Below are 22,307 nucleotides of genomic sequence, written 5' to 3' on the forward strand. Positions count from 1 at the left end.
AAATCTTAAGTGAGGCTTTCCAGTGTGTGAATGTTACCAGCCTGTGTGGCAATTTACTGGTGCTTGCAGATGTTCATTTCCAACCTTGCATTCAAGGCGTAGTGACGCCTTGTCTAGAAGACTATTTATGTTAGGCTGCATAAAGTTCATGTCTATTTCATCAGCACAGTTGTATCCCTGATTACAATCAGTAAGATAAAGACAGCAGTAATTGTGTGTGTGTGAGTGTGTGCGTTCATGGTCAAAGCTTGCGGGTCAGAGGTGCTACTCACCTAAGAAGAAGGTCAGGACATAAGGCACAGGCATGAGAGCCCATACTGCACCTAGTGTTGGGTTGTATGTTGCCTCAGCTATACCGAGGATGAAGCCTCCACCCACCCACGTAGCTGCAGAGAGACAAACAAATTTTCTTGAGACACACCATCACTATATGTCAGTAACCATTTGCATTTTTCTTTTTAACATAAATAATTATAGTATCTAATGTTATGAACATATCAGGAAGAAAATAATCAGTCTGATTGAATTCCCTCTGACTGCTTTACCTGTAAGAGTAAAGATGCCGACGAGCAAGTTGATGTTGCGTCCAGCCAGAAGCGTTATCTCCATGCTGTCTCCTGAGCATTTCTTTTCCTTCTTCTTGGAACGCATGGACGCCCAGATGCCCGTACCCAAGATCAGCAGGTAGAACCCCGCCATCACCACCAGACCCGGCACATTGAGAGTCATCCTGAACTACTTCTGAGTGTGTTTTCTGTAGAGACATGAAGAAGAAAATATAAAAGACGTGAATTACTAACAGCTGGTAAAAGAAATATGCAAATGCTGTTTGCAAAGCTTGTGATGTCACTGTGATATACAACTCAAATTTCACACACAAAATCACATTACAATACATATTCCATTAACCTTTTATAGAGAAAGTATTTGTAGGACTGTAGGGCAAGGGTGTGGACCCGGCTCTCCACAGCAGAACGCCAGCGCCGCCTGCAGGAGGATCGATGCTTTTACTGCTGCCAGAGCGGCCATTTTGCAACCTCTTGTCCAGTAAAAGAGATGGCTCACCAGTCATCCAGAGGTGAGTCGAAATGTGAACTTAAAAATGCCCTCTCGCCCTTTGATTCATGCTCAACTGTTTTGTTCAGGGAACAATCACACTGTCTCAGTCCTCATTGACTCTGGTGCAGATGCTAACCTTATGGACAGGACACTGGCCTCCCAGCTGGGGCTTGAGCAGGTGGCCCTGGGGAAACCCATCCACGCCACAGCTTTAGATGGTTATCTCCTCTGCAGGGTTACCCATCAATCCACTCCTCTGCAAATGACAATGTCAGGTAATCATAATGAAATGCTCACCTTCCATCTCATCCTTGCACCTCAGCAACCAGTCATTTTGGGCTATCCGTGGCTTAGGAGACACAATCCACATATTGACTGGGCATCAGGAACTGTATTACAGTGGAGTGTTCATTGTCATGCTGTCTGTTTAAAATCGGCCTCATCGTCTGTCCCTAGTCTGCCCGCCTCTTTTGAGTTGCCAGATCTCTCCAGGGTCCCTAAGGAGTATCTTGACCTTAAGGAGGTTTTTAACAAGGCCCGGGCCACCTCGTTGCCACCTGATCGCCTGTATGACTGTGCCTTTGACCTCCTCCCGGGTACATCTCCACCCAGAGGTAGACTTTTTTCCCTATCTGCTCCTGAGATGAAGACTATGGAGAGATATATTACGGACTCATTGGCTCCAGGAATCATTCGACCATCTTCATCTCCAGCGAGAGCGGGGTTTTTCTTTGTGGGAAAAAAGGACAAATCCCTGCACCCTTGCATTGACTACAGAGGACTCAATAACATTACGGTAAAAAATAGGTAAAAAAGCAACGCTTTCCATTTGGTCAGAATACGAGAGGGGGACGAGTGGAAGACTGCCTTTAATACTCCTAGTGGACATTATGAGTATTTAGTTATGCCATTTGGTCTCACCAATGCCCCTGCAGTCTTCCAGGGGTTGGTCAATGATGTTCTCCGGGATATGCTCAATGTTTCATGTTTCTGTTTGTGTATTTGGATGACATTCTTATCTTCTCGAAGCCTCAACAGGAACATGTGGTCCATGTACGCCAAGTCCTCCAGGCTTTTGATGAACCAGCTCTTCGTAAAGGCGGAGAAGTGCGAGTTCCACACCACAGAGGTATCGTTCCTGGGGTTTTTTCTCAATGCTGGTAATATCCAGATGGACTCTGCCAAGACCAAAGCAGTTGCTGAATGGTCCTCCCCATCCACACGCAAGGAGCTTCAACGCTTTTTGGGCTTTGCAAACTTCTATCGGCGGTTCATCCGTAACTACAATTCCGTGGCTGCTCCCCTCACCGCTCTCACCTCCCCGCATGTGCCCTTCCGGTGGTCCTCTGCGGCAGCAGGGGCCTTTGGTGAGTTAAAATCACGTTTTACCTCTGCTCCAATCCTCATATTCCCAGAGCCTGCCCGGCAGTTTATTGTGGAGGTGGACGCCTCGGACACTGGTGTAGGAGCGGTCCTCTCTCAGCGGTCGGCTGAGGACCAAAAGGTTCACCCATGTGCCTTCTTCTCCCGGAAGCTGTCCCCCTGCGGAGAGGAATTATGACATTGGGAACCGGGAGCTGTTGGCAGTCAAACTGGCATTGGAGGAGTGGAGACACTGGTTAGAGGGGGCGGAACAGCCGTTTGTGGTATGGACAGACCACAAATATCTAGAATACATCCGTTCGACCAAGCGACTGAACTCTCGTCAAGCTAGGTGGGCTCTGTTTTTTAACCGTTTTGAGTTTGCACTATCCTACAGACCAGGTTCAAAGAATGTCAAGCCAGATGCCTTGTCTCGTCAGTTCCAGCAAGAGAGCTCTCCTTCCCATCCTGAAGGTATCCTCCACATTGAGTGCGTTATTGGTGTGGTAACCTGGGAGGTGGAGGACAAGGTAAAGCGCTCCCATGCCAAACACCCTGCACCCAGTGCTTGTCCTGATAACCGGTTGTTTGTTCCTGTCGATCTCCGTACTCAGGTCCTCCAGTGGGGCCACTCTTCTCGCCTAGCTTGCCATCCTGGGATCAGACGCACACTAGCACTGCTCAGACAGCGTTTCTGGTGGTCTTCCATGGAGGAAGACACCAAGGGGTTAATTGGTGCTTGCCAGGTTTGTGTGCAGCATAAGAGCACTCGCCAACCTCCCTCTGGGCTTCTTCATCCTCTGCCAGTTCCTAGTCGTCCCTGGTCTCACATCGCTTTGGACTTTGTAACCGGCCTACCCCCTTCTGACGGTAACACAGTTATTCTCACGGTCATTGATCGATTTTCCAAGTCTGCTCTGCTCATTCCATTATCCAAGTTACCTACTGCCAAAGAAACTGCTAAACTATTACTGCAAAATGTTTTACGGCTGCATGGTCTGCCCATTGATGTGGTCTCCGACCGGGGACCACAATTCACCTGACGCTTCTGGTCAGAGTTTTGCAGGCTGCTGGGAGCCACGGTCAGTCTGTCGTCAGGGTTCCATCCACAATCTAATGGGCAGGCTGAGCGGATGAATCAAGAGATGGAGACAGCCTTACGCTGTCTCTCCTCCCGCAACCCCTCCTCCTGGTCTGACCAGCTCTTGTGGGTCGAGTATGCCCACAACACCCTTCCCAGTTCAGCTACCGGGTTCTCACCATTCCAGTGTGCCCGTGGATATCAGCCACCACTCTTCCCGGAGCAGGAAAAAAGAGGCCAGTGTCCCCTCAGTCCAGGCATTCATCCAGCGGTGCCGACGCACTTGGAGGCAGGCCCGCTCCACACTCTTGCGCTCGTCCGACCGCTACCAGAGGTCTGCCAACAGACGCTGTATTCCTGCACCCCGTTATGCCCCGGGACAACGTGTCTGGCTGTCTACGCGGGATCTTCCCCTCAGAGTGGAATCCAAGAAATTGGCTCCTCGCTTCGTGGGCCCTTTCCCTGTTTCTCGAATCATCAATCCTGCTGCTGTCCGTCTTCGTCTGCCATCGGCCATGAAAATTCATCCCACCTTTCATGTCTCCAGGATTAAACCCGTCAAGGAAAGCCCCCTTCAGCCCCCCCCCAGACCCCCTCCGCCCCCCCGGCTCATCGATGGGGCACCTGCCTACACGGTCCGTTGCCTTCACAAGTCTCGGCGATGGGGTAGAGGCTTGCAATACCTAGTGGAATGGGAGGGTTATGGTCCTGAAGAGCGTGAATGGGTCCCCGCTCGCCGAATATTTGATCCCTCCCTGATCACGGAATTCCACCAGGCTCATCCGGACCAACCCAGTGGGACGTCAAGAGCCGTCCCTTGAGGGGGAGGTTCTGTCACGAATTCCCCTTCATATTAGTTTATTTTCATCCTGTCTGCTTATTTGACTAACTCTCCTGTCATTTCAGATCCTACCATGCACACCCAATCATCTCTCATTCCCCTCACCTGGTCCTCCACACCCATCTCACCTGCAGCCCATTCCCTCATTAGCCCTCACTATTTAGGTCCCTTCACTTGCACTTGTTCTCTGCCAGATTGTCTTGTGTGTATCTGCCAAGCTCTCCAGTGTTATATATCGTACTATTCTGATCTGCCTGTTCCGACCCTGTCTGCCTGTTTTCTCGACCTTGGATTTTTGCCTGCCCCTTGCTGGATTTGTTTGCCTGTTTTGACTGACCTCCCGGTGTTGACCCTGCCTTTACCAAGTAAAGAAACCTATACCTGAATCTTGTCTCCGAGTTGTGCTTTTGGGTTCTAGTATCTGTAAACCTTACATACTGGCTGTAAAAGTTGACTTTGAGAGAAAAACATTGCGTCTTAACCTACAGTATCTGTAAATTTTAAACTATGCCAAAAATGTAACATGTTTCTGTATGAAGTCAATGGACATTATTGTGGTTTGTGACCGATTTCTGCTTTAGATGTCACAAAGTAGAGTACCTTGAAACAAAGATGAACTTTCACCATTTCTGACAAAGTCACTCACAGGATACGGAGGCTGGTAATCAAAGGTCTGGCAGGCAACAAGGGGATCTGTTGAAAGTACACGTTGGGGCCATCAAAGGCAAAAGGGGACAAATTACTGCTAATCTCTTAGAGGGAGCTGCTCACTTTGTTAATTCACTCGAGGCGCTGTTCAATGCGATCGGGGATGGTGACATTGATTAAGAGTGACGGCGATAATTGGAGTGATAAGAGGAGGAAATACTTGACAGTAAGGAAGTCAGTGGTCAGGTGAAGAGTTTTTATTTCACATGTAAAACTGCCAGGAAATAGAGCAGTGAAAAAAATAATTGGAGAACCAGCAAATAATAATAATAAATAATTCTACAAAATAAATGGACAGAAATCTGTCACTGCATTCCATACAATCACTCTGGATTATCATTTCATTAGTGATTACCACAAAATCTCAATGAAAATAGATTTTTCAAAACAAGATGTAATCACTAAAATGTAAATAAAAGATATTTCCATTAGTTTAAGTCAGCCTAATACTACTAAGTACAATATCTATAATGCAGTATGATGATGTCTCAGTCTCTGCTATGTCTACGACCAAGTGCAATGGAAAATGACAGCTTATCAAAACCATTGATGGAGAGAAAACTAAATAAAACAGAAGACAGCTGTAGTCACAGAATAAACACCAGAATAACCTATTTGGCTCCAACCCAGTGCCCCTCAGTGCTATTTCTAGGATAGGCATGCATCTCACTTAGTGTGTCCTAATTTGACCAAGTTTAAATAGACCTCTCAAAGAAAAACACAGTCATACTGTACACGCACAACCATGGAATTGCACATAAAGTAAACAACAGCATTGAAATAAACTGAGCACAGGAAACACAAGTGAGCATATTGAATGACTGGATACATACCTCGGGTTAACTGTACGTGTCAGTTCCTAGTGATGATGTGAAGAGGGAACAGAGGCTATTCTCACAGGACAGAGAATAGGCAAGGTGATAAATTCAGTCCGGGAGGAGTAAGATTGATGTGACACTCATCCACAGTGTTGGGGAGTGAAAAAGTTTGCCAAGAGATGGGAAGCAACACAAAAAACAACAATAGATGCTCTTCAATCTCTCACACTTAAGAAGCCAAAAAGTCTAATTCAGTTTTGTTTTTTTCTTCAGTTTTTTTTTAACAAAGTGCTCTACAGTGAAGAGGGAGAAAGGTCTGAGTTGATGTTCAAAACCCATAAGGCTCGGTCAACAAGGAAGGTAAGAACTCTCTAGAATCAGTAATCAGCGGTCCCCTGGTTTTAAACCTCACAAGGTGGGAGGGTCCGACAGTATACGAAGGAGAAAGCAGTCACTACTGCCACCCGATTGGTCAGTGCATGAGTGCTCCTGTGTGCAGCCAATAAGCTGTGATCAGCATGTGGGGCAGATCCAGCACCTGTTGACTGTGATCATCTCATTAATAACCCCTCCTTTCTCTGTTCAACTCCGCTTCTCTGGAAGTATCTGTCTTTTCCTTTTAATTTCCCTACCCACTGTCTTCAAATGGTTGCAGCTTCTCTCATCAAAACTCTCTCTTCGAGAGATCGAAAAATCAGAAATGACTGCACCTCTGTCTCTCACCTATCTGCCGTGTTTCACAGTGACTGTACAGCTAGCATGACAGATGCCACCAAGTTCCTCACACACCCGCAATACATGGAGAAAAATATCTCCTCTTCCAGAATGTCCCTGTTTTTTTCTTCAGTTTTAGTTTTAGTGTGTGATTGTGGGTGCGGACAACCCCCTACTTCCTTGCCCAGGAGTTCCACAAAGCTTTGCAGCAGTTAAGAAATAGGCATGACTTTGGTTATAAATAGACAGAAAAATGAAAGTGTTGTGCTCATGTTTGCAGAGGAGCACCTTTCTCAGTATAAAATGATTTATTTTTGGACATAAGTATATCAAACTCTGCCTTGATTTAGAGACGGCTGTAAAGGCTTCTTTGTATGGTCTATTATTGTCAGACTACTGGGGAAAGCAACGCGAGAGAAACAAGCTGATGTGTTGCCTCAGGGCAGCTCATGGCTACCGAGGTTAAATGTGAACCTACCGTACTTTCCGTAGTTGTGTGCACACTAACAGGAGTATTGTAGTAGTAGTGTTTACTTTTCCATGGGGTGATATCTACAACAGCAAAACTGTTGGCTTGTTTACAACCTATGAACGTCTGACTTCTCATGTTTCTTGCTCCATAGGACCTGTCAAGTCAAACAGGATTTTTCTTTTCGGTAAATAGAAGCAATATATAGGACTGAAAAAGATTTAAGATCGTTGTAAATAAAATAATATGTAAAGCAGTTAGTAAAGTAATTAATATACTGACAATCTGAGTATTCAGAAAAGAAACAGGGAGGAACAAATCTGCCTGGAACTCTAAAGATAAGCAGACACGCAGTGACACGCTTATCTTCAAGTGTCACAGTAAACACGTGAAGATCACTGCCATTACCAGTTTGGTATGCATGTGTTACCATCAAGCTCCGGGGATCTGTAGCCCATATTTATACACCGATAATTTGATCCTTTGTTGTACAATACCGTTGTTTGTTTATGACTGATTGTCCGGTAATGTTATCTATCTGTTTGTAAATCATATGATGGTGGAAGCACGGTTTTTTACCTACACTAATTGTCTACACTAAATGGCTTCGTGATTGATCAAACGAAAGTTACGAATGTAACTACGGTTCTATGAATCCTGGATGACCGCCAGAGGCAGTGCTTCACACTGGATATCTTCCGTCTCGCGCATGCACAGGTCGAATATTTATATCAACAAAGTCACATGTGACCTCGGATGACCCACGTCGTCTATAAGTTCCGGTGTCATCCTGAGCTCAGTCCTATGGAATCTTCTCGCGAGTTCACGGGATTCCGAGTGACCAAGAACTCTGGCGGTCATCCAGGATTCATAGAACCGTAGTTACATTCGTAACTTTCGTTCTATTTCATACTTACTGACCGCCAGAGGCAGTGCTTCACACTGGATGACTTATACCAAAAGAGTCACGAGGAAGCACAGTAACTACCTCGTATAGCTCCGGCAGAGAAAATTGGCCAAAAAACCCTCCCCAGTGGGTGAGGGGTGGCAAAGTTAAGTCTGTAGTGTTTGGTGAATGTGCTCGGTGATGCCCATGAGGCCGCAGCACATATATCCTCCACAGGCACACCTCTCAGGCCTGCCCTTGGTATGGAGACACTCTTGGTAGTGACCCTTCACCCCGGATGGCCGAGCGCAGCCGCTCGCCTTGTATGTATAGGCAATGGCCTCCACTATCCAGTGGGACAGGTGCCGTTTTTTGTTTAAAAAGGAGCACAGCCCTTCTTAGGCTCACCATAACCGACAAAGAGCTGCTCCGACGCCGTATGTAGGCGGTGGCTTCCACATAAGCTCTGAGGGCCCACACTGGGAATACAGCAGCCTTGACCTCTCCTCTCCCGATGGGGGAGGGGGGTCAACTTTGCCAGCTGGATAGGCCGGTTTATATGTGAACGTATCAACACCCTTGGGAGAAACACTGTATTAGGCCACAAAGTGACACCCAAGCCATCTGAGTTCCACCTCAGACATGATTTTCCCACTGACAGGGCATGCAGCTCGCCCCCACATTGAGCTGAATTGACGGCAAGGAGAAAACCGTCTTGCCGATAGCCATCTCGGCTCCGCCTGTGCCAGGGGTTCAAAAGGAGACAAGCATAAGGTGTCCAGTACCAAGGGTAGGTCCCATGCAGGGGAGACCGGCCCTTATCCAGGAGGGACTGTAGAAACTCAGTACAGCAGGCACGGGGCGCTGTACTGGGACCTTGTTCTGAGCCGCACACCAGTCGGAGAACAGCTTCCACCTGTTTTTTGTACTGCAGGCAGGTAGGCCGCGCACTGGCATTCAGAATAGTCAGTCAGACTGGTTCTATGCAGCCACTCAGGGTCAGGCCCTCCCGTGACCCATAGTTGAAGGCGGCAGGGATTGGAATGCCAAATCCGACCTTCTAGTTGCGACAGGAGATCCCCCCTGTCGGGGAAGAACTCTGACAAGCTTGTAGCAAAATCAAAGGGAATGGTGGAAAGGCATAAAGAAGATCCTCTGGCTACGTGTGAGCCAGGGCATCTTGACCCAGAGGGCTGGTCCTCTCTGTCAGGGAGACCCAGTGGGGGCAGTGGGTCGACACGTCTGGACGCAGCCGCTACTCTCACGGTGGAGGCTTGTGACGGAACAGGAAAACCACAACCTGGTTTCGTTCTCCTGGTAGATACATTGCCCACAGGCTGGTCAGGCGAGGGGCCTCCCAAGTCAGAAGGCCACGGTGATCCCCGTAGCAACTTCTGCAGATCTGGTGCCCCCTTGATAGTTTATGGGAAATCACAGCAGAGGTGTTGTCCAACCGGACAAGCACATGCTCTCCCTTCAAATATGGAAGGAAGTGCTTGAGCGCTAGCTCTAGAACCTGGACCTGACCCTGCGGTCTTTCAGCAGACAACTGCCCCCAGGCTGTCCTGTTCTGTCACACTGCACCCCGCCTTGAGAGGCAGGTATCTGTTGTGACAATCTCCTGGTGGAATGGAACCGACATGAGCCCCTGGGGCTCGGTTCCTGGGACACTGTTTGCCAGATATGCACTCCCTCCATGGGGATAGTGAATAGGCACTGTTTCGATAATATTATTGCCCTGTATCTGTGCCACTTGGCATCCAAGTGAAGGCTGTTCAGCCATCCGCAAACCCAAGGGAACGACAGTTGAGGCAGCTGTCAGTTTACCCAATAGTCGGAGAAAAGGATGTATGGCAACCGTCTGCCCCCTCGTAAGAGGGAGCGGTTGTGGGGGTTGTTGTCCACATGATGGGGCGACAGACAGGCCCTCACAGGGCCACACTAATGAAGGTTATGCTCTGAGAAGGGCTCAGGTAGCTCCTCTCCATGTTCACCTTGAGGCCCACTGGGCCACGTGAGAGAAGGCGAGCAGTGTCCTGTGGCGCCTGAAGCCGGGATGGCGCCTAGGTCAGCCAGTCGTCTAAGTACGGCAGTATGTTCATGCCCTGCGATTGCAGGGGGAAAGGACAGCAGTAACATATCCTGTGAACACCCATGGGGAGATGGGAGAGTCCGAATGGAAGCACCCAGGACTGAAAGCTGTGGTGATGCACCATGGGAACAGGCATCGATAGACGTGAACCACTCTCCCTTGGAAATCCGCTGCTGGGAGAAAGAACCCCGACAGCCGGCCTGGAGACATCTCCTGGCACCCCTGCCGGGGGGACGGGGACGTAAGTAGGGTTGTATAGGTAGCGGTCCGGCCTCTCAGCAGGACGCCGAGGCCTGTGGCGGCTACTAGGGTAAGCTGGAGGCTGAGAAAACGGCCTTGTGGGGCCAAAGTGGGACCCCTAGGTCTGGGGGTGCAGGCATGTCCCTGCAAAGACCAGAGAACTGCTGCCTGGTCTGGCTAGCTCTAACAGTCCGCTGAAGCGCCTGTATAGCAGCTGACTCGAACAACTCACCAGGTTCCACTGGGACAGTACGGAGGGTCCTCCTACTTGTCTCAGATAGGGGTGACTGCGCCAGCCAAACCTGCCGGCGAGTCTGAACCAGGGTGGACATCATACATCCAAGTTCCCTCGACATGAGCGCAAATGCCTGCAATGAAGCATCACTGAGCGGAAGCGTCGAAGTAGCCTGCTGCAGAGAATCTGCGAGGGAAAGCATGAGGTGGGAGAGGGAGTTGTCGATACGGTGCACAGCGCTGCTGTGTCATAAGCCCTGGATAGCAGGTCATCTTGACCCGACATTGGGTCGACGGCACCTGGCATCAGGCCTCAGAGTCTCCTCAGGGGAAACTATGATGGACGCAATCGTCGTCTAACTGGCTGGCATACGTGCAAGGCCAGATTTGCCACCTCCTGCATGGTCTGATGTAAGGCGGGAGAGAGCCCTGGTGTCTCCAGCATGCATGCAACTCCCTCAGATATTCCTCGGACGGAGGAACAGAAAGGTGGTGAGGGCGGGAAGGCACCTGAAGAAGGCACTCACAGGTGGATGTTCCAGCTGCTGTGTATGCCAGACATGCCAGCACCATACAAATGACCAGGGTAGGTTGGGCTGGATTCAGCTGCCCTGACAGGAGGAGGTAGACCTCACGCATCAGGTGTTCACTTCGGCCGGCCTAGCAGACCTTACTGCTCAAAGCGTGATGCCGCAGGTCCTGCCTGGGTTCTCCGAGAGGCCCTGCCTCAGAAGCTCGAGGCTAAGGCAAGAGGTCAGGGCCGTCCTCAGGCTGAAGAGGAGCTATACAGGTCCTACAGCCGGGAGAGTTTCATATGGCCGCGATTCTGGTGGAACCCTTGTCCCACTAGTTGATGCGAATTCCAAAACAGTCTGAGCGGGAGCGCTCTGCTGAATGTTGAGAGAACAGGCAGGGGGCAGTCAGAGGAGAGTGATCCTTCGGACACTTCACTTGAACAGCCGCTGCGGATATTGGCTACTGTGGAAACAGACCCAAAGAAAACGGTCCTTACAGTGAGAGGGGAGCGCCAAGATAGTTGCTGCAGATATTGGTGTCCCACCAGTTAGCTTGAGCGAGAGCACTCTGCCACTGTGGAAACAGGTCAGGCAAAGTCCTTATAGTGAGAGGGGAGCGAGGACACTCTTCACTAAGATAGTTGCTGCAGATATTGGTGTCCCATCAGTTAGCTTGAGCGAGAGCACTCTGCCACTGTGAAAAACGGACAAAAAGAACACAGTCTTTACAGTGAGAGGGGAGCGAGGACACTCTTCACTTGAACAGTTGCTGTAACTCTTGGTGTGCTACCAGTTAGCCTGAGCGAGAGCACTCTGCCAGTGTGGAAACAGGTCAGGAAAACAGTCCTTATAGTGAGAGGGGAGCGAGGACACTCTTCACTAGGATAGTTGCTTCATATATTGGTGTCCCACCAGTTAGCTTGAGCGAGAGCACTCTGCTACTGTGAAAAACTGACAAAAAGAACAGTCCTTACAGTGAGAGGGGAGCGAGGACACTCTTCACTAGGATAGTTGCTTCATATATTGGTGTCCCACCAGTTAGCTTGAGCGAGAGCACTCTGCTACTGTGAAAAACGGACAAAAAGAACACAGTCCTTACAGTGAGAGGGGAGCGAGGACACTCTCTTCACTTGGACAGTTGCTGTAACTCTTGGTGTGCTACCAGTTAGCCTGAGCGAGGGCACTCTGCTAACTGATATCCGCTACTGATATGGCCATAATGTTTACAACAATCAATGGACACAATCTGAGCATTAGCTTAGTCTAGTTAGTGTCCCACCAGGTTAGCCTGAGTGAGGCCACTGCCAGCTGCGACAGCCGTAATGCGTAAATGCGTCAATGGGCACAACATCAATGTTGATTTAGTATAACTAGCATTCACGAGTTAGCCTGAGCGAGCACACTCTGCTAACTGTGATAGTTGTAATGCTACAAAGTTGATGGCCACAGCCCCAGTATCAGCTTTGTTTAGCTAGTTTCCCACCGAGGTAACCTGAGCGGGGATGCTCTGTTAACTGTGACAGCCGTGAGGCTACAAAGTTGATGGACACAGCCCCAGTATCAGCTTTGTTTAGCTAGCTTCCCACTGAGTTAACCTGAGTGGGGACGCTCTGTTAACTGTGACGGCCGTAAGGTTTACAAAGTTGATGGACGCAGTCCCAGCTAGCATCTCACCAAGTCCGCCTGAGTGAAGACACTGCTGTTATAAATATACTTATAGCTTAGCAGAATAATCAATACGCTCATAGCATTGCTTAATGTTAACTAATAAACAGCTGAATAGCGGAGTTGCGAGTCATATGTTATGAAGGTTTGAAGCTCCGGGTGTGGCGCTCTAGCATACGCCCGAACAAAGAGATAGAAACTGTGACTCAGTGGGAAAGCTTGCAAACGAGAAAACATAGACAAAGGCAGGCGCCATAACAGGGCGCGGTCGAAACTGCGCTTACACAACTGAACTAAGTCACTGCCACATACGCACTTTGAGCCTGTTAAGCAAGGTTTCACAACATGCACACACACTGATGATCCAGCGAAGGAGGTTCCTGTCCCAGAGCCAGTGTGGGCGGATATGCCCAGGCTCCAACCAGGTTGCCTCGTTCTAAACTGAGTACCGCCTGCTTCTATGACTTTGACCAATAGGCTCCTCTAAGGAGAACCTATAAATGCTTAAGCGTTGTAGTGTTTAAGCGTCTCTCTAGGTTGCACTCACTCTGAGTGGAACTAGCGACCCGTGCACGTTTAACTGCTGGGCTGAATACTTCTGTTCTTCTAAATAAACATATTGCTTGAATTTAACTAAGCGTCTCAGAAAGCTTTCATCCTACATTTATATTCGGCTCCACCTGTCGTTGTTGGGGCTGAATCTCAACCCCACAGAGAGAAAGCCGGAGCACGTGTGTCCGGCTGCTTTGTGCAGTCGACACGCTCCAATAAGAAATCTACCAAGACTGGTTTACAATTATAAGGAATTTAATTCCACTGATGCAAGTACGATTACAGTTAAACATTGGAGTACATACTCCTACGAAATATTAAATCAATAAAACCCCATTTGCAAAAAACTCAACTCAGCTCCTCAGGTATAAAAAACACGTCCGTCGTCTGAGAGCCATCACGAGAGAGAAAAAGACTTAATTCAAACCTCCCACACATTCGTTCGCGACTCCTCCCCTTCCGTCTATCTCAATTGCTATTGGCCAATTTCCCTACGCACTTTTAGCTACTAATCCTACATCACTTTATGTTTATCTTAATTATGCATTCCCAAAACCCTTATGATTATGACTAATTATGAATTCTTAATTATGAATTATTAAACACTATTATATCTACTAACTACAGTTTTTGCTCAAATTTCTTACATCGTCAGAACGACACTGCTAACTGCGAATTACATCAGATGTAAAGATTAAATCTCAATGGACACAACGGCAATGTCGATCTAGTCGAACTAGTGTCTCACCAAGTTTGCCTGAGCAGGCACACTCTGCTACTGTGATAGCCGTAACACTGTGAAGGGCGGGCCGACAGCGTAATTCTACCCTCTCATTAGCGCGCCACTCGATGAACTAGAGCGGAAGCGCTCTGCCCACCGTGGAAACAAACAACGGTTGTAGAAAACAATGTTAATCGATCTTACCGATTGCTGTCATCACGACTTAGGTGGCCCTTATCAGACTGGTGACGACCGATGATAGGGGCGTCCACCAGTCCGGGGCTCAATGTCCGAACGGCGAACACACCGTTCCCTCCGAAGAGGGACAGCTCGTCGCAGCCTTTGGAGGGCGAGAGAACTGCAACTCCGACCGGTGGTCACAAGGCTACAGCGACAAGCTCTAATATGTCTTGATCGTAGACACATCCTTGTTTATGCTACCATGGTAGCTAACCTGCGTAGCGAGAAGATGAAAAAGGACTGAGCTCAGGATGACACCGGAACTTATTGTTGGGGTCTGATAAATGGCTTCAACATGTGCTGTGGACAAAGACAATCAGGCCTTCGCTTTTTCAAGCAAAGGTCTCATCCTGACTTGTAGTTTGAGGAGAGCAAAGGGATTTCGCACTCAGGTGTGAATTCCCCCCCCCCCCAAATAACCATGGTAACCGCGGCAATCTCATTGGCCGAGAGCCAAGAGACCCCAGGACCCCTGTGGTTCGACCTCTGTTCTATAAAACTATCTGCTGCCCCCACTTCTATGCTTTCCCCCTTCGACCTCGGTTGAGTTAGGAAGCACGCAACCGCTCTTCACCCGGACCTTCGTCCTGGACGCATGAAGACACCTCGGCCTCTCCTCCCCCCTCCAGCACGCACGAGGCCACGAGGAAACAACGGCCCTCAAAACCCTCAAACCCTGACAGGTCACACGCCGTTTTGCTGGACGAAACGACAGTGTTCCACTTTGAGTACGGCTCCACTCAGCCCGCGAAACGAATCCGCATCAGCGATCCGTTCTCTGCTTTTTGTTTCTTTTTATTTTGTGCACAAACCGGCACAGAGGAGCCCGACGAAGCCTCGCTCCTCTCGTGACCGAGGATTCCCGGCAAGACGCGCAGACACGTCGTCTCATCCGAAGTTAACTGTTCTCCCTGCAGCGAGTACAGACCGGACCTGCGTTTGGTCCAGAGCCACGCCACGACGGACCGAAGCCGCACCAGCAAACGCCGTGCGACACACAGCGCCCGCTGCAAGCAGCCCCCCCCCCTGTCCCCCTTCCCGACGAGGAAGACGGACCACTTTGCCACAAACACTTCCACGTTGCAACGAAGCATCTACAAGTAAGATTCATGGCGTCTGGGCATAGCTTAGCTTAAATTAACTTAAGTTTAATTCAGGCCATTCATGTATATGTTGATATTCCCGTGTTTTTGGTGTGTTTAAGACTGTCGCGTGATATTGAGGTATTACGCAATCATTACGGAGCAGAGAAGCTCCGCTGTATGTGTGTATCAACTATGACTGTTTGCTTGGGATTTATTTGATTTCTTTTCATTCATTGTCTTCCACTCCGGGTGGAAGTTCTCTTTTCATTAACTCGACTCGGTGAGTGAGCTGAGGTGCGTGGTTTATCACGGCATAAGTTACCGGCAGTTCCAAGACGACAGCGGTATATTTATGCATGATAGAACCGGCAAGCAGGCTCCCTACCACATCGCACGCCGAAGCGTGATTCACTTCGAGTTCTTGCTCCCTTTTTCTCTTTCCTCCTTTCACGAAACACACACACACACAGCTCATAGTTCTACCCCTGGGGAACCTCGTTCAAACGAGCCTCACGTCACGTGCTGCCCAGGCACACGTGAATTACATACAGCAGCCTAACTGCCATTTTGGTCCGCGTCACTCGACTCCGCCATCTTTGTAGTTTTTAGCTGTAGTTCTTAAGGCCCCTCCCCTTTGGCCAGCGTCACTCGACGCCGCCATCTTTGTAGTCTTTAGCGTAGCTGTAGACTCCTTCCTGTTCACCCACAGACCCACACACACACATACACATACACACACAGACATACACCCTCATCCATTTTATTCATTCTTTAGTTTAGGCATATAAAATTGTATGATAACGTTTGTTGGTTGCAATATTAATTGATTTGATCATTTATTATTTTGATTCAATAAACTCTGTTATACTTTCAGGAGCAGTCGTCTGTGATTACTTGTGCATATGTATTTGATAAGACTGTATGTAGTAGCCTGTGCTCGAACTTAAAAACCTTCACTGTCACTGAATGTGTAGTCATACGCAGACTATTGACATTATGAGTGACTACTAATTATGAGACTTAGTTTTATCGTTTGGTTATTGGTCCCTGTTCGCAGGGTGGTGCCCCGTTTATATTAATAATCATTAATAATTGTTACATACCTCAATAATTCTATTGATGTCAAGAATTCAGTTTCTTAAATGCTGATAACCCAAACACGCTCCTTTAGATCCCAACATTATAGACGACGGGGGTCATCCGAGGTCACATGTGACTTTGTTGATATAAATATTCGACCTGCGCATGCGCGAGACGGAAAATATCCAGTGTGAAGCACTGCCTCTGGCGGTCAGTAAGGATGAAATAGAACTACTATGCTGAACCTAGTGTTGGGATCTAAAGGAGCGTGTTTGGGTTATCAGCATTTAAGAAACTGAATTATTGACATCAATAGAATTATTGATTTATGTAACAATTATTAATGATTATTAATAACAACGGGGCACCACCCTGCGAACAGGGACCAATAACCAAACGATAAAACTAAGTCTCATAATTAGTAGTCACTCATAATGTCAATAGTCTGCGTATGACTATACATTCAGTGACAGTGAAGGTTTTAAGTTCGAGCACAGGCTACTACATACAGGTTTATCAAATACATATGCACAAGTAATCACAGACGACTGCTCCTTAAAGTATAACAGAGTTTATTCCATCAAAATAATAAATGATCAAATCAATTAATATTGCAACCAACAAACGTTATCATACAATTTTATATGCCTAAACTAAAGAATGAATAAAATGGATGAGGGTGTATGTCTGTGTGTGTGTGTGTGTGTGTGTGTATGTGTGTGTGTGTGTGGGTCTGTGGGTGAAAAGGAAGGGGAGTCTTACAGCTACCGCTAAAGACTACAAAGATGGCGGCGTCGAGTGACGCGGACAAAAGGGGAGGGGCCTTAAGATACTACAGCTACAAACTACAAAGATGGCGGAGTCGAGTGACGCGGGCCAAAATGGCAGTGAGACTGCTGGATGTAATCACGTGTGCCTGGGCAGCACGTGATGTGAGGCGATCGTTTGAACGGGGTTTCCCCAGGGGCAGAGACAAGAAAGAGAGCAAAGGTGGGGGTCATGAATCAAACTTCTGCGTGCGGTCCGCGTTGTAGTGATAATGGGGATCGCTGGCCGTATCGTACACAACGTGCCGCTGTCGGTAGAACTGCCAACAATTATGTACGATAGCCGAGATTCCACACTTCACTCACAGAGCTGATTTAAATGAGGAGAGAATACTACACGAAGTGTAGTAAAACAAATGAAAAGAAATCAAATAAATCCCAAGCAAACAGTCATAGCAGTTCATACACAATGCAACGGAACTTCTCTGCTCCGTAAGGAGTTGCGCAATATCTCAATATCACGCGACAGTAACTTAACACACAAAAACACGGGAATATCAACATATAAATGAATGACCTAAATTAAACTTACGTTAATTTAAGCTAAGCTATGCCCAGATGCCAAGAATCTTACTTGTCGATGCGTCGTTGCAACGTTGAAGTGTGTTCGTGGCAAAGTGGTCCGTTTTCCTCGTCGGGAAGGGGGAGCAGGGGGAGCTTGCTTGCAACGCGGCTTTGCCGGCGCTGTGTTGTCGTGGCGTGGCTCGCTCTGGAGCGAAACGCAGACGTGATCTATCCTCGCTGCAGGGAGGACAGTTTAACTTCGGCTGAGACGACGTGGTCCGTACGTCTCCCGGTAATCATCGGTCAGGAGAGGATTAGACGTCTTCCTGCCGGAGTGTGCACCAAAAAGAAAAAGAAGCAAAAAGCGGAGAACGGATCGCTGATGCGGATTCGTCTGGCGGGCTGAGTGGGCCTTTACTCAGCGTGGAACACGGCTGTTTCGTCCAGCGAAATGGCTTGTCAGGGTTTGAGGGGCCGTTGCTTCCTCGTGGCCTCCGTCGTGCTGGAGGGGGGAGGAGAGGCCGATGTGTCTTCATGTGTCCAGGACGAAGGTCCGGGCGAAGAGAGCGTTGTGTGTGCTCCCTGTTCGACGGAGGTCGAAGGGAAAAAGCGTTGAGGTGGGGGCTGCAGGCAGTTTTGTAGAACAGTGGTTGAACCACAGGGGTCCTGGGGTCTCTTGGCCTTCGGCCAATGAGATTGCAGCGGTGCATTCAGGTGACTTCAGGAACCATAGTTTTTTTTTTGGGGGGGGGGGGAATTCACACCCGAGTGTGAAATTCCTTTGCTCTTATCAAACTACAAATCAGGATGAAACCTTTGCTTGAAACAGTGAAGGCCTGATTCTCTTTGTCCACAACACATTTTTAAGCCATATGGTCAGACCCCAACACTAGCAAAATAAAAGGATGAAAAGGAAAAGTTGTTTGGTCATTGAGCGATCCAGTTAAAATCCTTCGGGTAGGCTCAGCGATCCTTCTGAAATGGGGAAAGTGCAAATGTTTAAGAACTTAACTTGACAGGACCTATTTCTTTGCGATGGGGCTGAGTTCCTGAGTATTACTCTGTGTTCCTTTAAAGGTATTTGTCAGTTACTGTGGTGGACCAGTCCTGTGAGAGTGAGACGACTGGTCTGCACCTCTGAATATGGGGGCTTATTTGTACCTAAGAACTGCTTTCCAATAACGGAACGACTTTTAGTTCCTCCATGCTTTATTAATCCGATTCAGTAAAACACGTTATTGTGCCCTCACTATGCCAACTACATTAATTACCCTTTAGTATCGAAATAAAATAAAAGCTGAAATAGCAAAAAGGCTTCGGGGAGTTGAGCAAGAGGGATTCATGAGATGAAAGAAGGTTATCTGGTAGTGATGTTAGATTTCTGAACAAATTGTTCTTTTTGTATGAATACCGAACCTACCGTAGTTTCGTAGTTGTGTGCACACTAACATGAGTATTAGAGACATTTTAAGTGTTTTCCATGGGGTGATATCTACAATGGCAAAACTGTTGGCTTGTTTACAACCTATGAATGTCTGACTTCTCATGTTTCTTGCTCCATAGGACCTGTCAAGTCAAACAGGATTTTTCTTTTAAGTAAATAGAAGCAATATAAAGGACTGAAAAAGATTTAAGATAATTGTAAATAAAATAATATGTAAAGCAGTTAGTAAAGTAATTAATATACTGACAATCTGAGTATTCAGAAAAGAAACAGGGAGGAACAACTAATCTGCCTGGAACTCTATAGATAAGCAGACATGCAGTGTCACAGCGTGTCTGCTTATCTAGACTGCGTGTCTGCTTATTTACTGTGTTAGGACTCACAGTCAACACTTGAAGATCACTGCCGTCACCAAGAGAAAGGGTTCAGGGAATAGCAAGAGAAAGGCTTCGGTTGAGCAAGAGGGATTCATGAGATGAAAGGTTATCTGGTAGTGATGACTCTTAAAGAAGAATAGGTTAAAAAAAGCAATATTTTGCTTTGGCCAAACTAATGTTGATTCACAATTACAGTATGATATTTGGCAGTTTTGAAGCCATATTGGTTTGTTGAATGATTCAATTTCCAATCTTGGTGAATGTACGTACGTACACACGCATACACTCCCTTGATGTCTCGTAAACCACATCAAAAGTGAATTTAGATTTGTCCAATCTTCCCAACAAAAACGGGAGGCAAATATTGTCAAACACAAAATTTAACATGATGATCATTGTGCTGGAACAAGACCCAGATTTGGAACAATACTCGTGGTGTGTGGCACTTAATTCTGTCAAGTTTATGTGCATAAATCAATATCACATACAATGTCCCAATGGGCTTTACCGGGCTGCTACAATAACAGGTCCTCACTCAGCCCAAGCTGTCAAATAATGTGTTCAGACATAAAGTGAAGCAAATTTGTGTCATATTGATAATATTGGTTGCTTCTAGAAAAGAGAAACAGCTGAACCTGTAATGCCACACTGGGCACCAATTACATTATTCAAGACGAAGGTTTATCTTAAGTCCAAGGTGGGATATAGATTACTCCAACTCATTTCAGCAGCTCTCAGCAGGCAGGCAGTTTAAATCAGGCAAACACACATGGTCGAATTGGAAGTGAGGTAGAATGTTGGCAACAGGGAGCGTGTAACAGAGCCAGGGCTCAGGTCGAGAATAAAGACAGACTGACTGGAGCAAAGAGCGTGGTGGACATATGATAGATGCAGAGTCGGGCTGAGGCCCAGTAAAGGTTGAGCAACAAACGCAGATGATTAGGCAACAGGAACATGTTCTAACAGTGAAAGACGAAACAGGTTTTACTCTTAACAGCGAGATTCTGACATGTTCAGGATAAAGGACATAGAGATCAGAAAAACATTAGAAACAGGAAGAGACAGAAAAAAGGCTCTAGTTCTGACTAGCAGGAACGCTGGGTCAGCCTAAGCTGGTCTCTCCTGCCAGCTTGTATTAAAAATAACTTGAGTTTGATTTATTTTGGATTTGAATGACAGAAATGTGTTTTAAAAATGTACAAAAACACAAGCATTTGTGTGTTTTACAATAATTCATACAATAATACTATATTATTACACTATAATTATGATAGGTGTTTGTATTGTTAAGTTGAGCCTTTAGGTTCACTGTATAAACTGAAGAACACAAGTGAAAGGGAAATTCATCTGATCATGCACAATGTAAACAAGTTAACTTCTCTTATGTTTGATCATGATGAATCCTGTACAATGTAACCTTTGACTAAATGAATCCTGGTCTCATTGCCTAAATTAAGTCATTGTTGCCCACCTGGCTGTCATCAGAAGATGATCAGAAGGCTTATGAACCTTTTGTCTTTTCAACAAAGAAATGCAAGTTACTGAAAGAATGACCAGTGGGGATGACAAAGCCAAGGTATAAAGAGGTAGAAAAACTTTCCTTCGGGGTGCACATTTCAATCTAACCCTTACTGTGCACAATGCTCTGAGCATTAAAAGTGTGACAATATTGTAAGAGACTTTTGTTTTCATTCGTCGTTGTCAGAGTGGGATTAGTTTGAATTGGATCGGGTGAATGCTTTTGTGCTGAATAGCACAGGGACATAATGCTCATCCTATCCTGGGCATAGTGAGCAGTACCTGATCTTCATCTCTCCCCTCCTTGCCAACTATTTTACAATGAAAGTAGCTAGCAGCAGTAGGACTTTTGTAGACAACAACAATTTCAAAAAAGAATCCTGCAATTTCAAAAACGTTGTTGAAGAAGATTACCAAGCTTGCCTTTAACCCAGTGGCCTAATTGAGAAAGTACCGGGTTACTAAAGCATTGATAAGAGTGGTAGTATCGATAAAATCCTCAAGATACCCACCCTCAGTTCTAAAACCCAGTGTGAAACACATTCCGGTAGCAGCGTCTCACTTTTAGCCGTCACTATTCGCTGGTTTTGCTTGTTAAAAGGAGAAACTGCAGATCATCAGCTTTTGCTCACTAATGTTGATTCCATGACTAACTTTGCTGATGCGGGTTCGTGTGCAAAAATAGTTTTGAGGTAAAGCGTCTCTGTGAGTAACACCAATGTATAATTGCATGTTTTTGTTCCTACGACTCCAACAGAGTGAGGACTCTTTACAATTCTTTACATCTTGTGCCATAACATGTTTTGTATCGTTGAATTTTGCAAAGAATTGGAAAGAAGATCAATTTGACTGGTAGGCTATGGAATAAATTGCTTCTGTGAGTTGGCTATGACATTTCAACAACTGTCTGAGGTTGTTCATCTTGTTGTACATCTCAAATGTTTAACAGCTGTCTTTGGTATCTGTAAATACAGTATGCCTCCATCTGAGGGGAAGTTGCCACTTTCTGTAAGAACTATTTTTGTTTCTGAACCCATAGGGTCACAGTCCTGGTAACATGGCTGGTTGTGTCTACACAACACCAGTCTTATCACAAAAAAACATATGGGTTAAGTACACTTGTCAAAATGTACGATGCAGGCCTATACACTTCCTGTTCTAAAAATAATTGATCCACTTCAGAGCAGGGTTGGTAATCTTGAGTAAGCTAGATTTCGAAATGATCCATGCAAAAAACCCAGCCCAGTGTTGCTAACTCTTTTCCAACAAAAGGAG

At 46.8% G+C, this 22,307-nt stretch overlaps 1 protein-coding gene across 3 annotated transcripts in view; it reads right to left on the bottom strand.

Moving 5' to 3' along the window:
* The window catches only part of LOC306784395 (high affinity choline transporter 1-like), a 37,962-nt gene extending 31,712 nt beyond the window's left edge, over positions 1–6,250 (bottom strand). Inside the window, exons 1-5 of one of the 3 annotated variants that reach the window (XM_079278366.1) lie at positions 5,885–6,250; positions 1,196–1,315; positions 910–987; positions 546–754; positions 273–386 (exon numbers count right to left, since the gene is read on the bottom strand). In XM_079278366.1, coding sequence (XP_079134492.1) covers positions 273–386; positions 546–729 — 298 coding nt within the window. In that variant the 5' untranslated portion in view covers positions 730–754; positions 910–987; positions 1,196–1,315; positions 5,885–6,250. The remainder of the gene's footprint in view (positions 1–272; positions 387–545; positions 755–909; positions 988–1,195; positions 1,316–5,884) is intronic. The other 2 variants (XM_079278365.1, XM_079278364.1) reach the window with 2 other exon arrangements.
* Between the last annotated feature and the right edge of the window lie 16,057 nt (positions 6,251–22,307).

This window comes from Melanostigma gelatinosum (assembly GCF_949748355.1).
Source record: "Melanostigma gelatinosum genome assembly, chromosome: 11".
Classification (NCBI taxonomy): Eukaryota; Metazoa; Chordata; class Actinopteri; order Perciformes; family Zoarcidae; genus Melanostigma; species Melanostigma gelatinosum.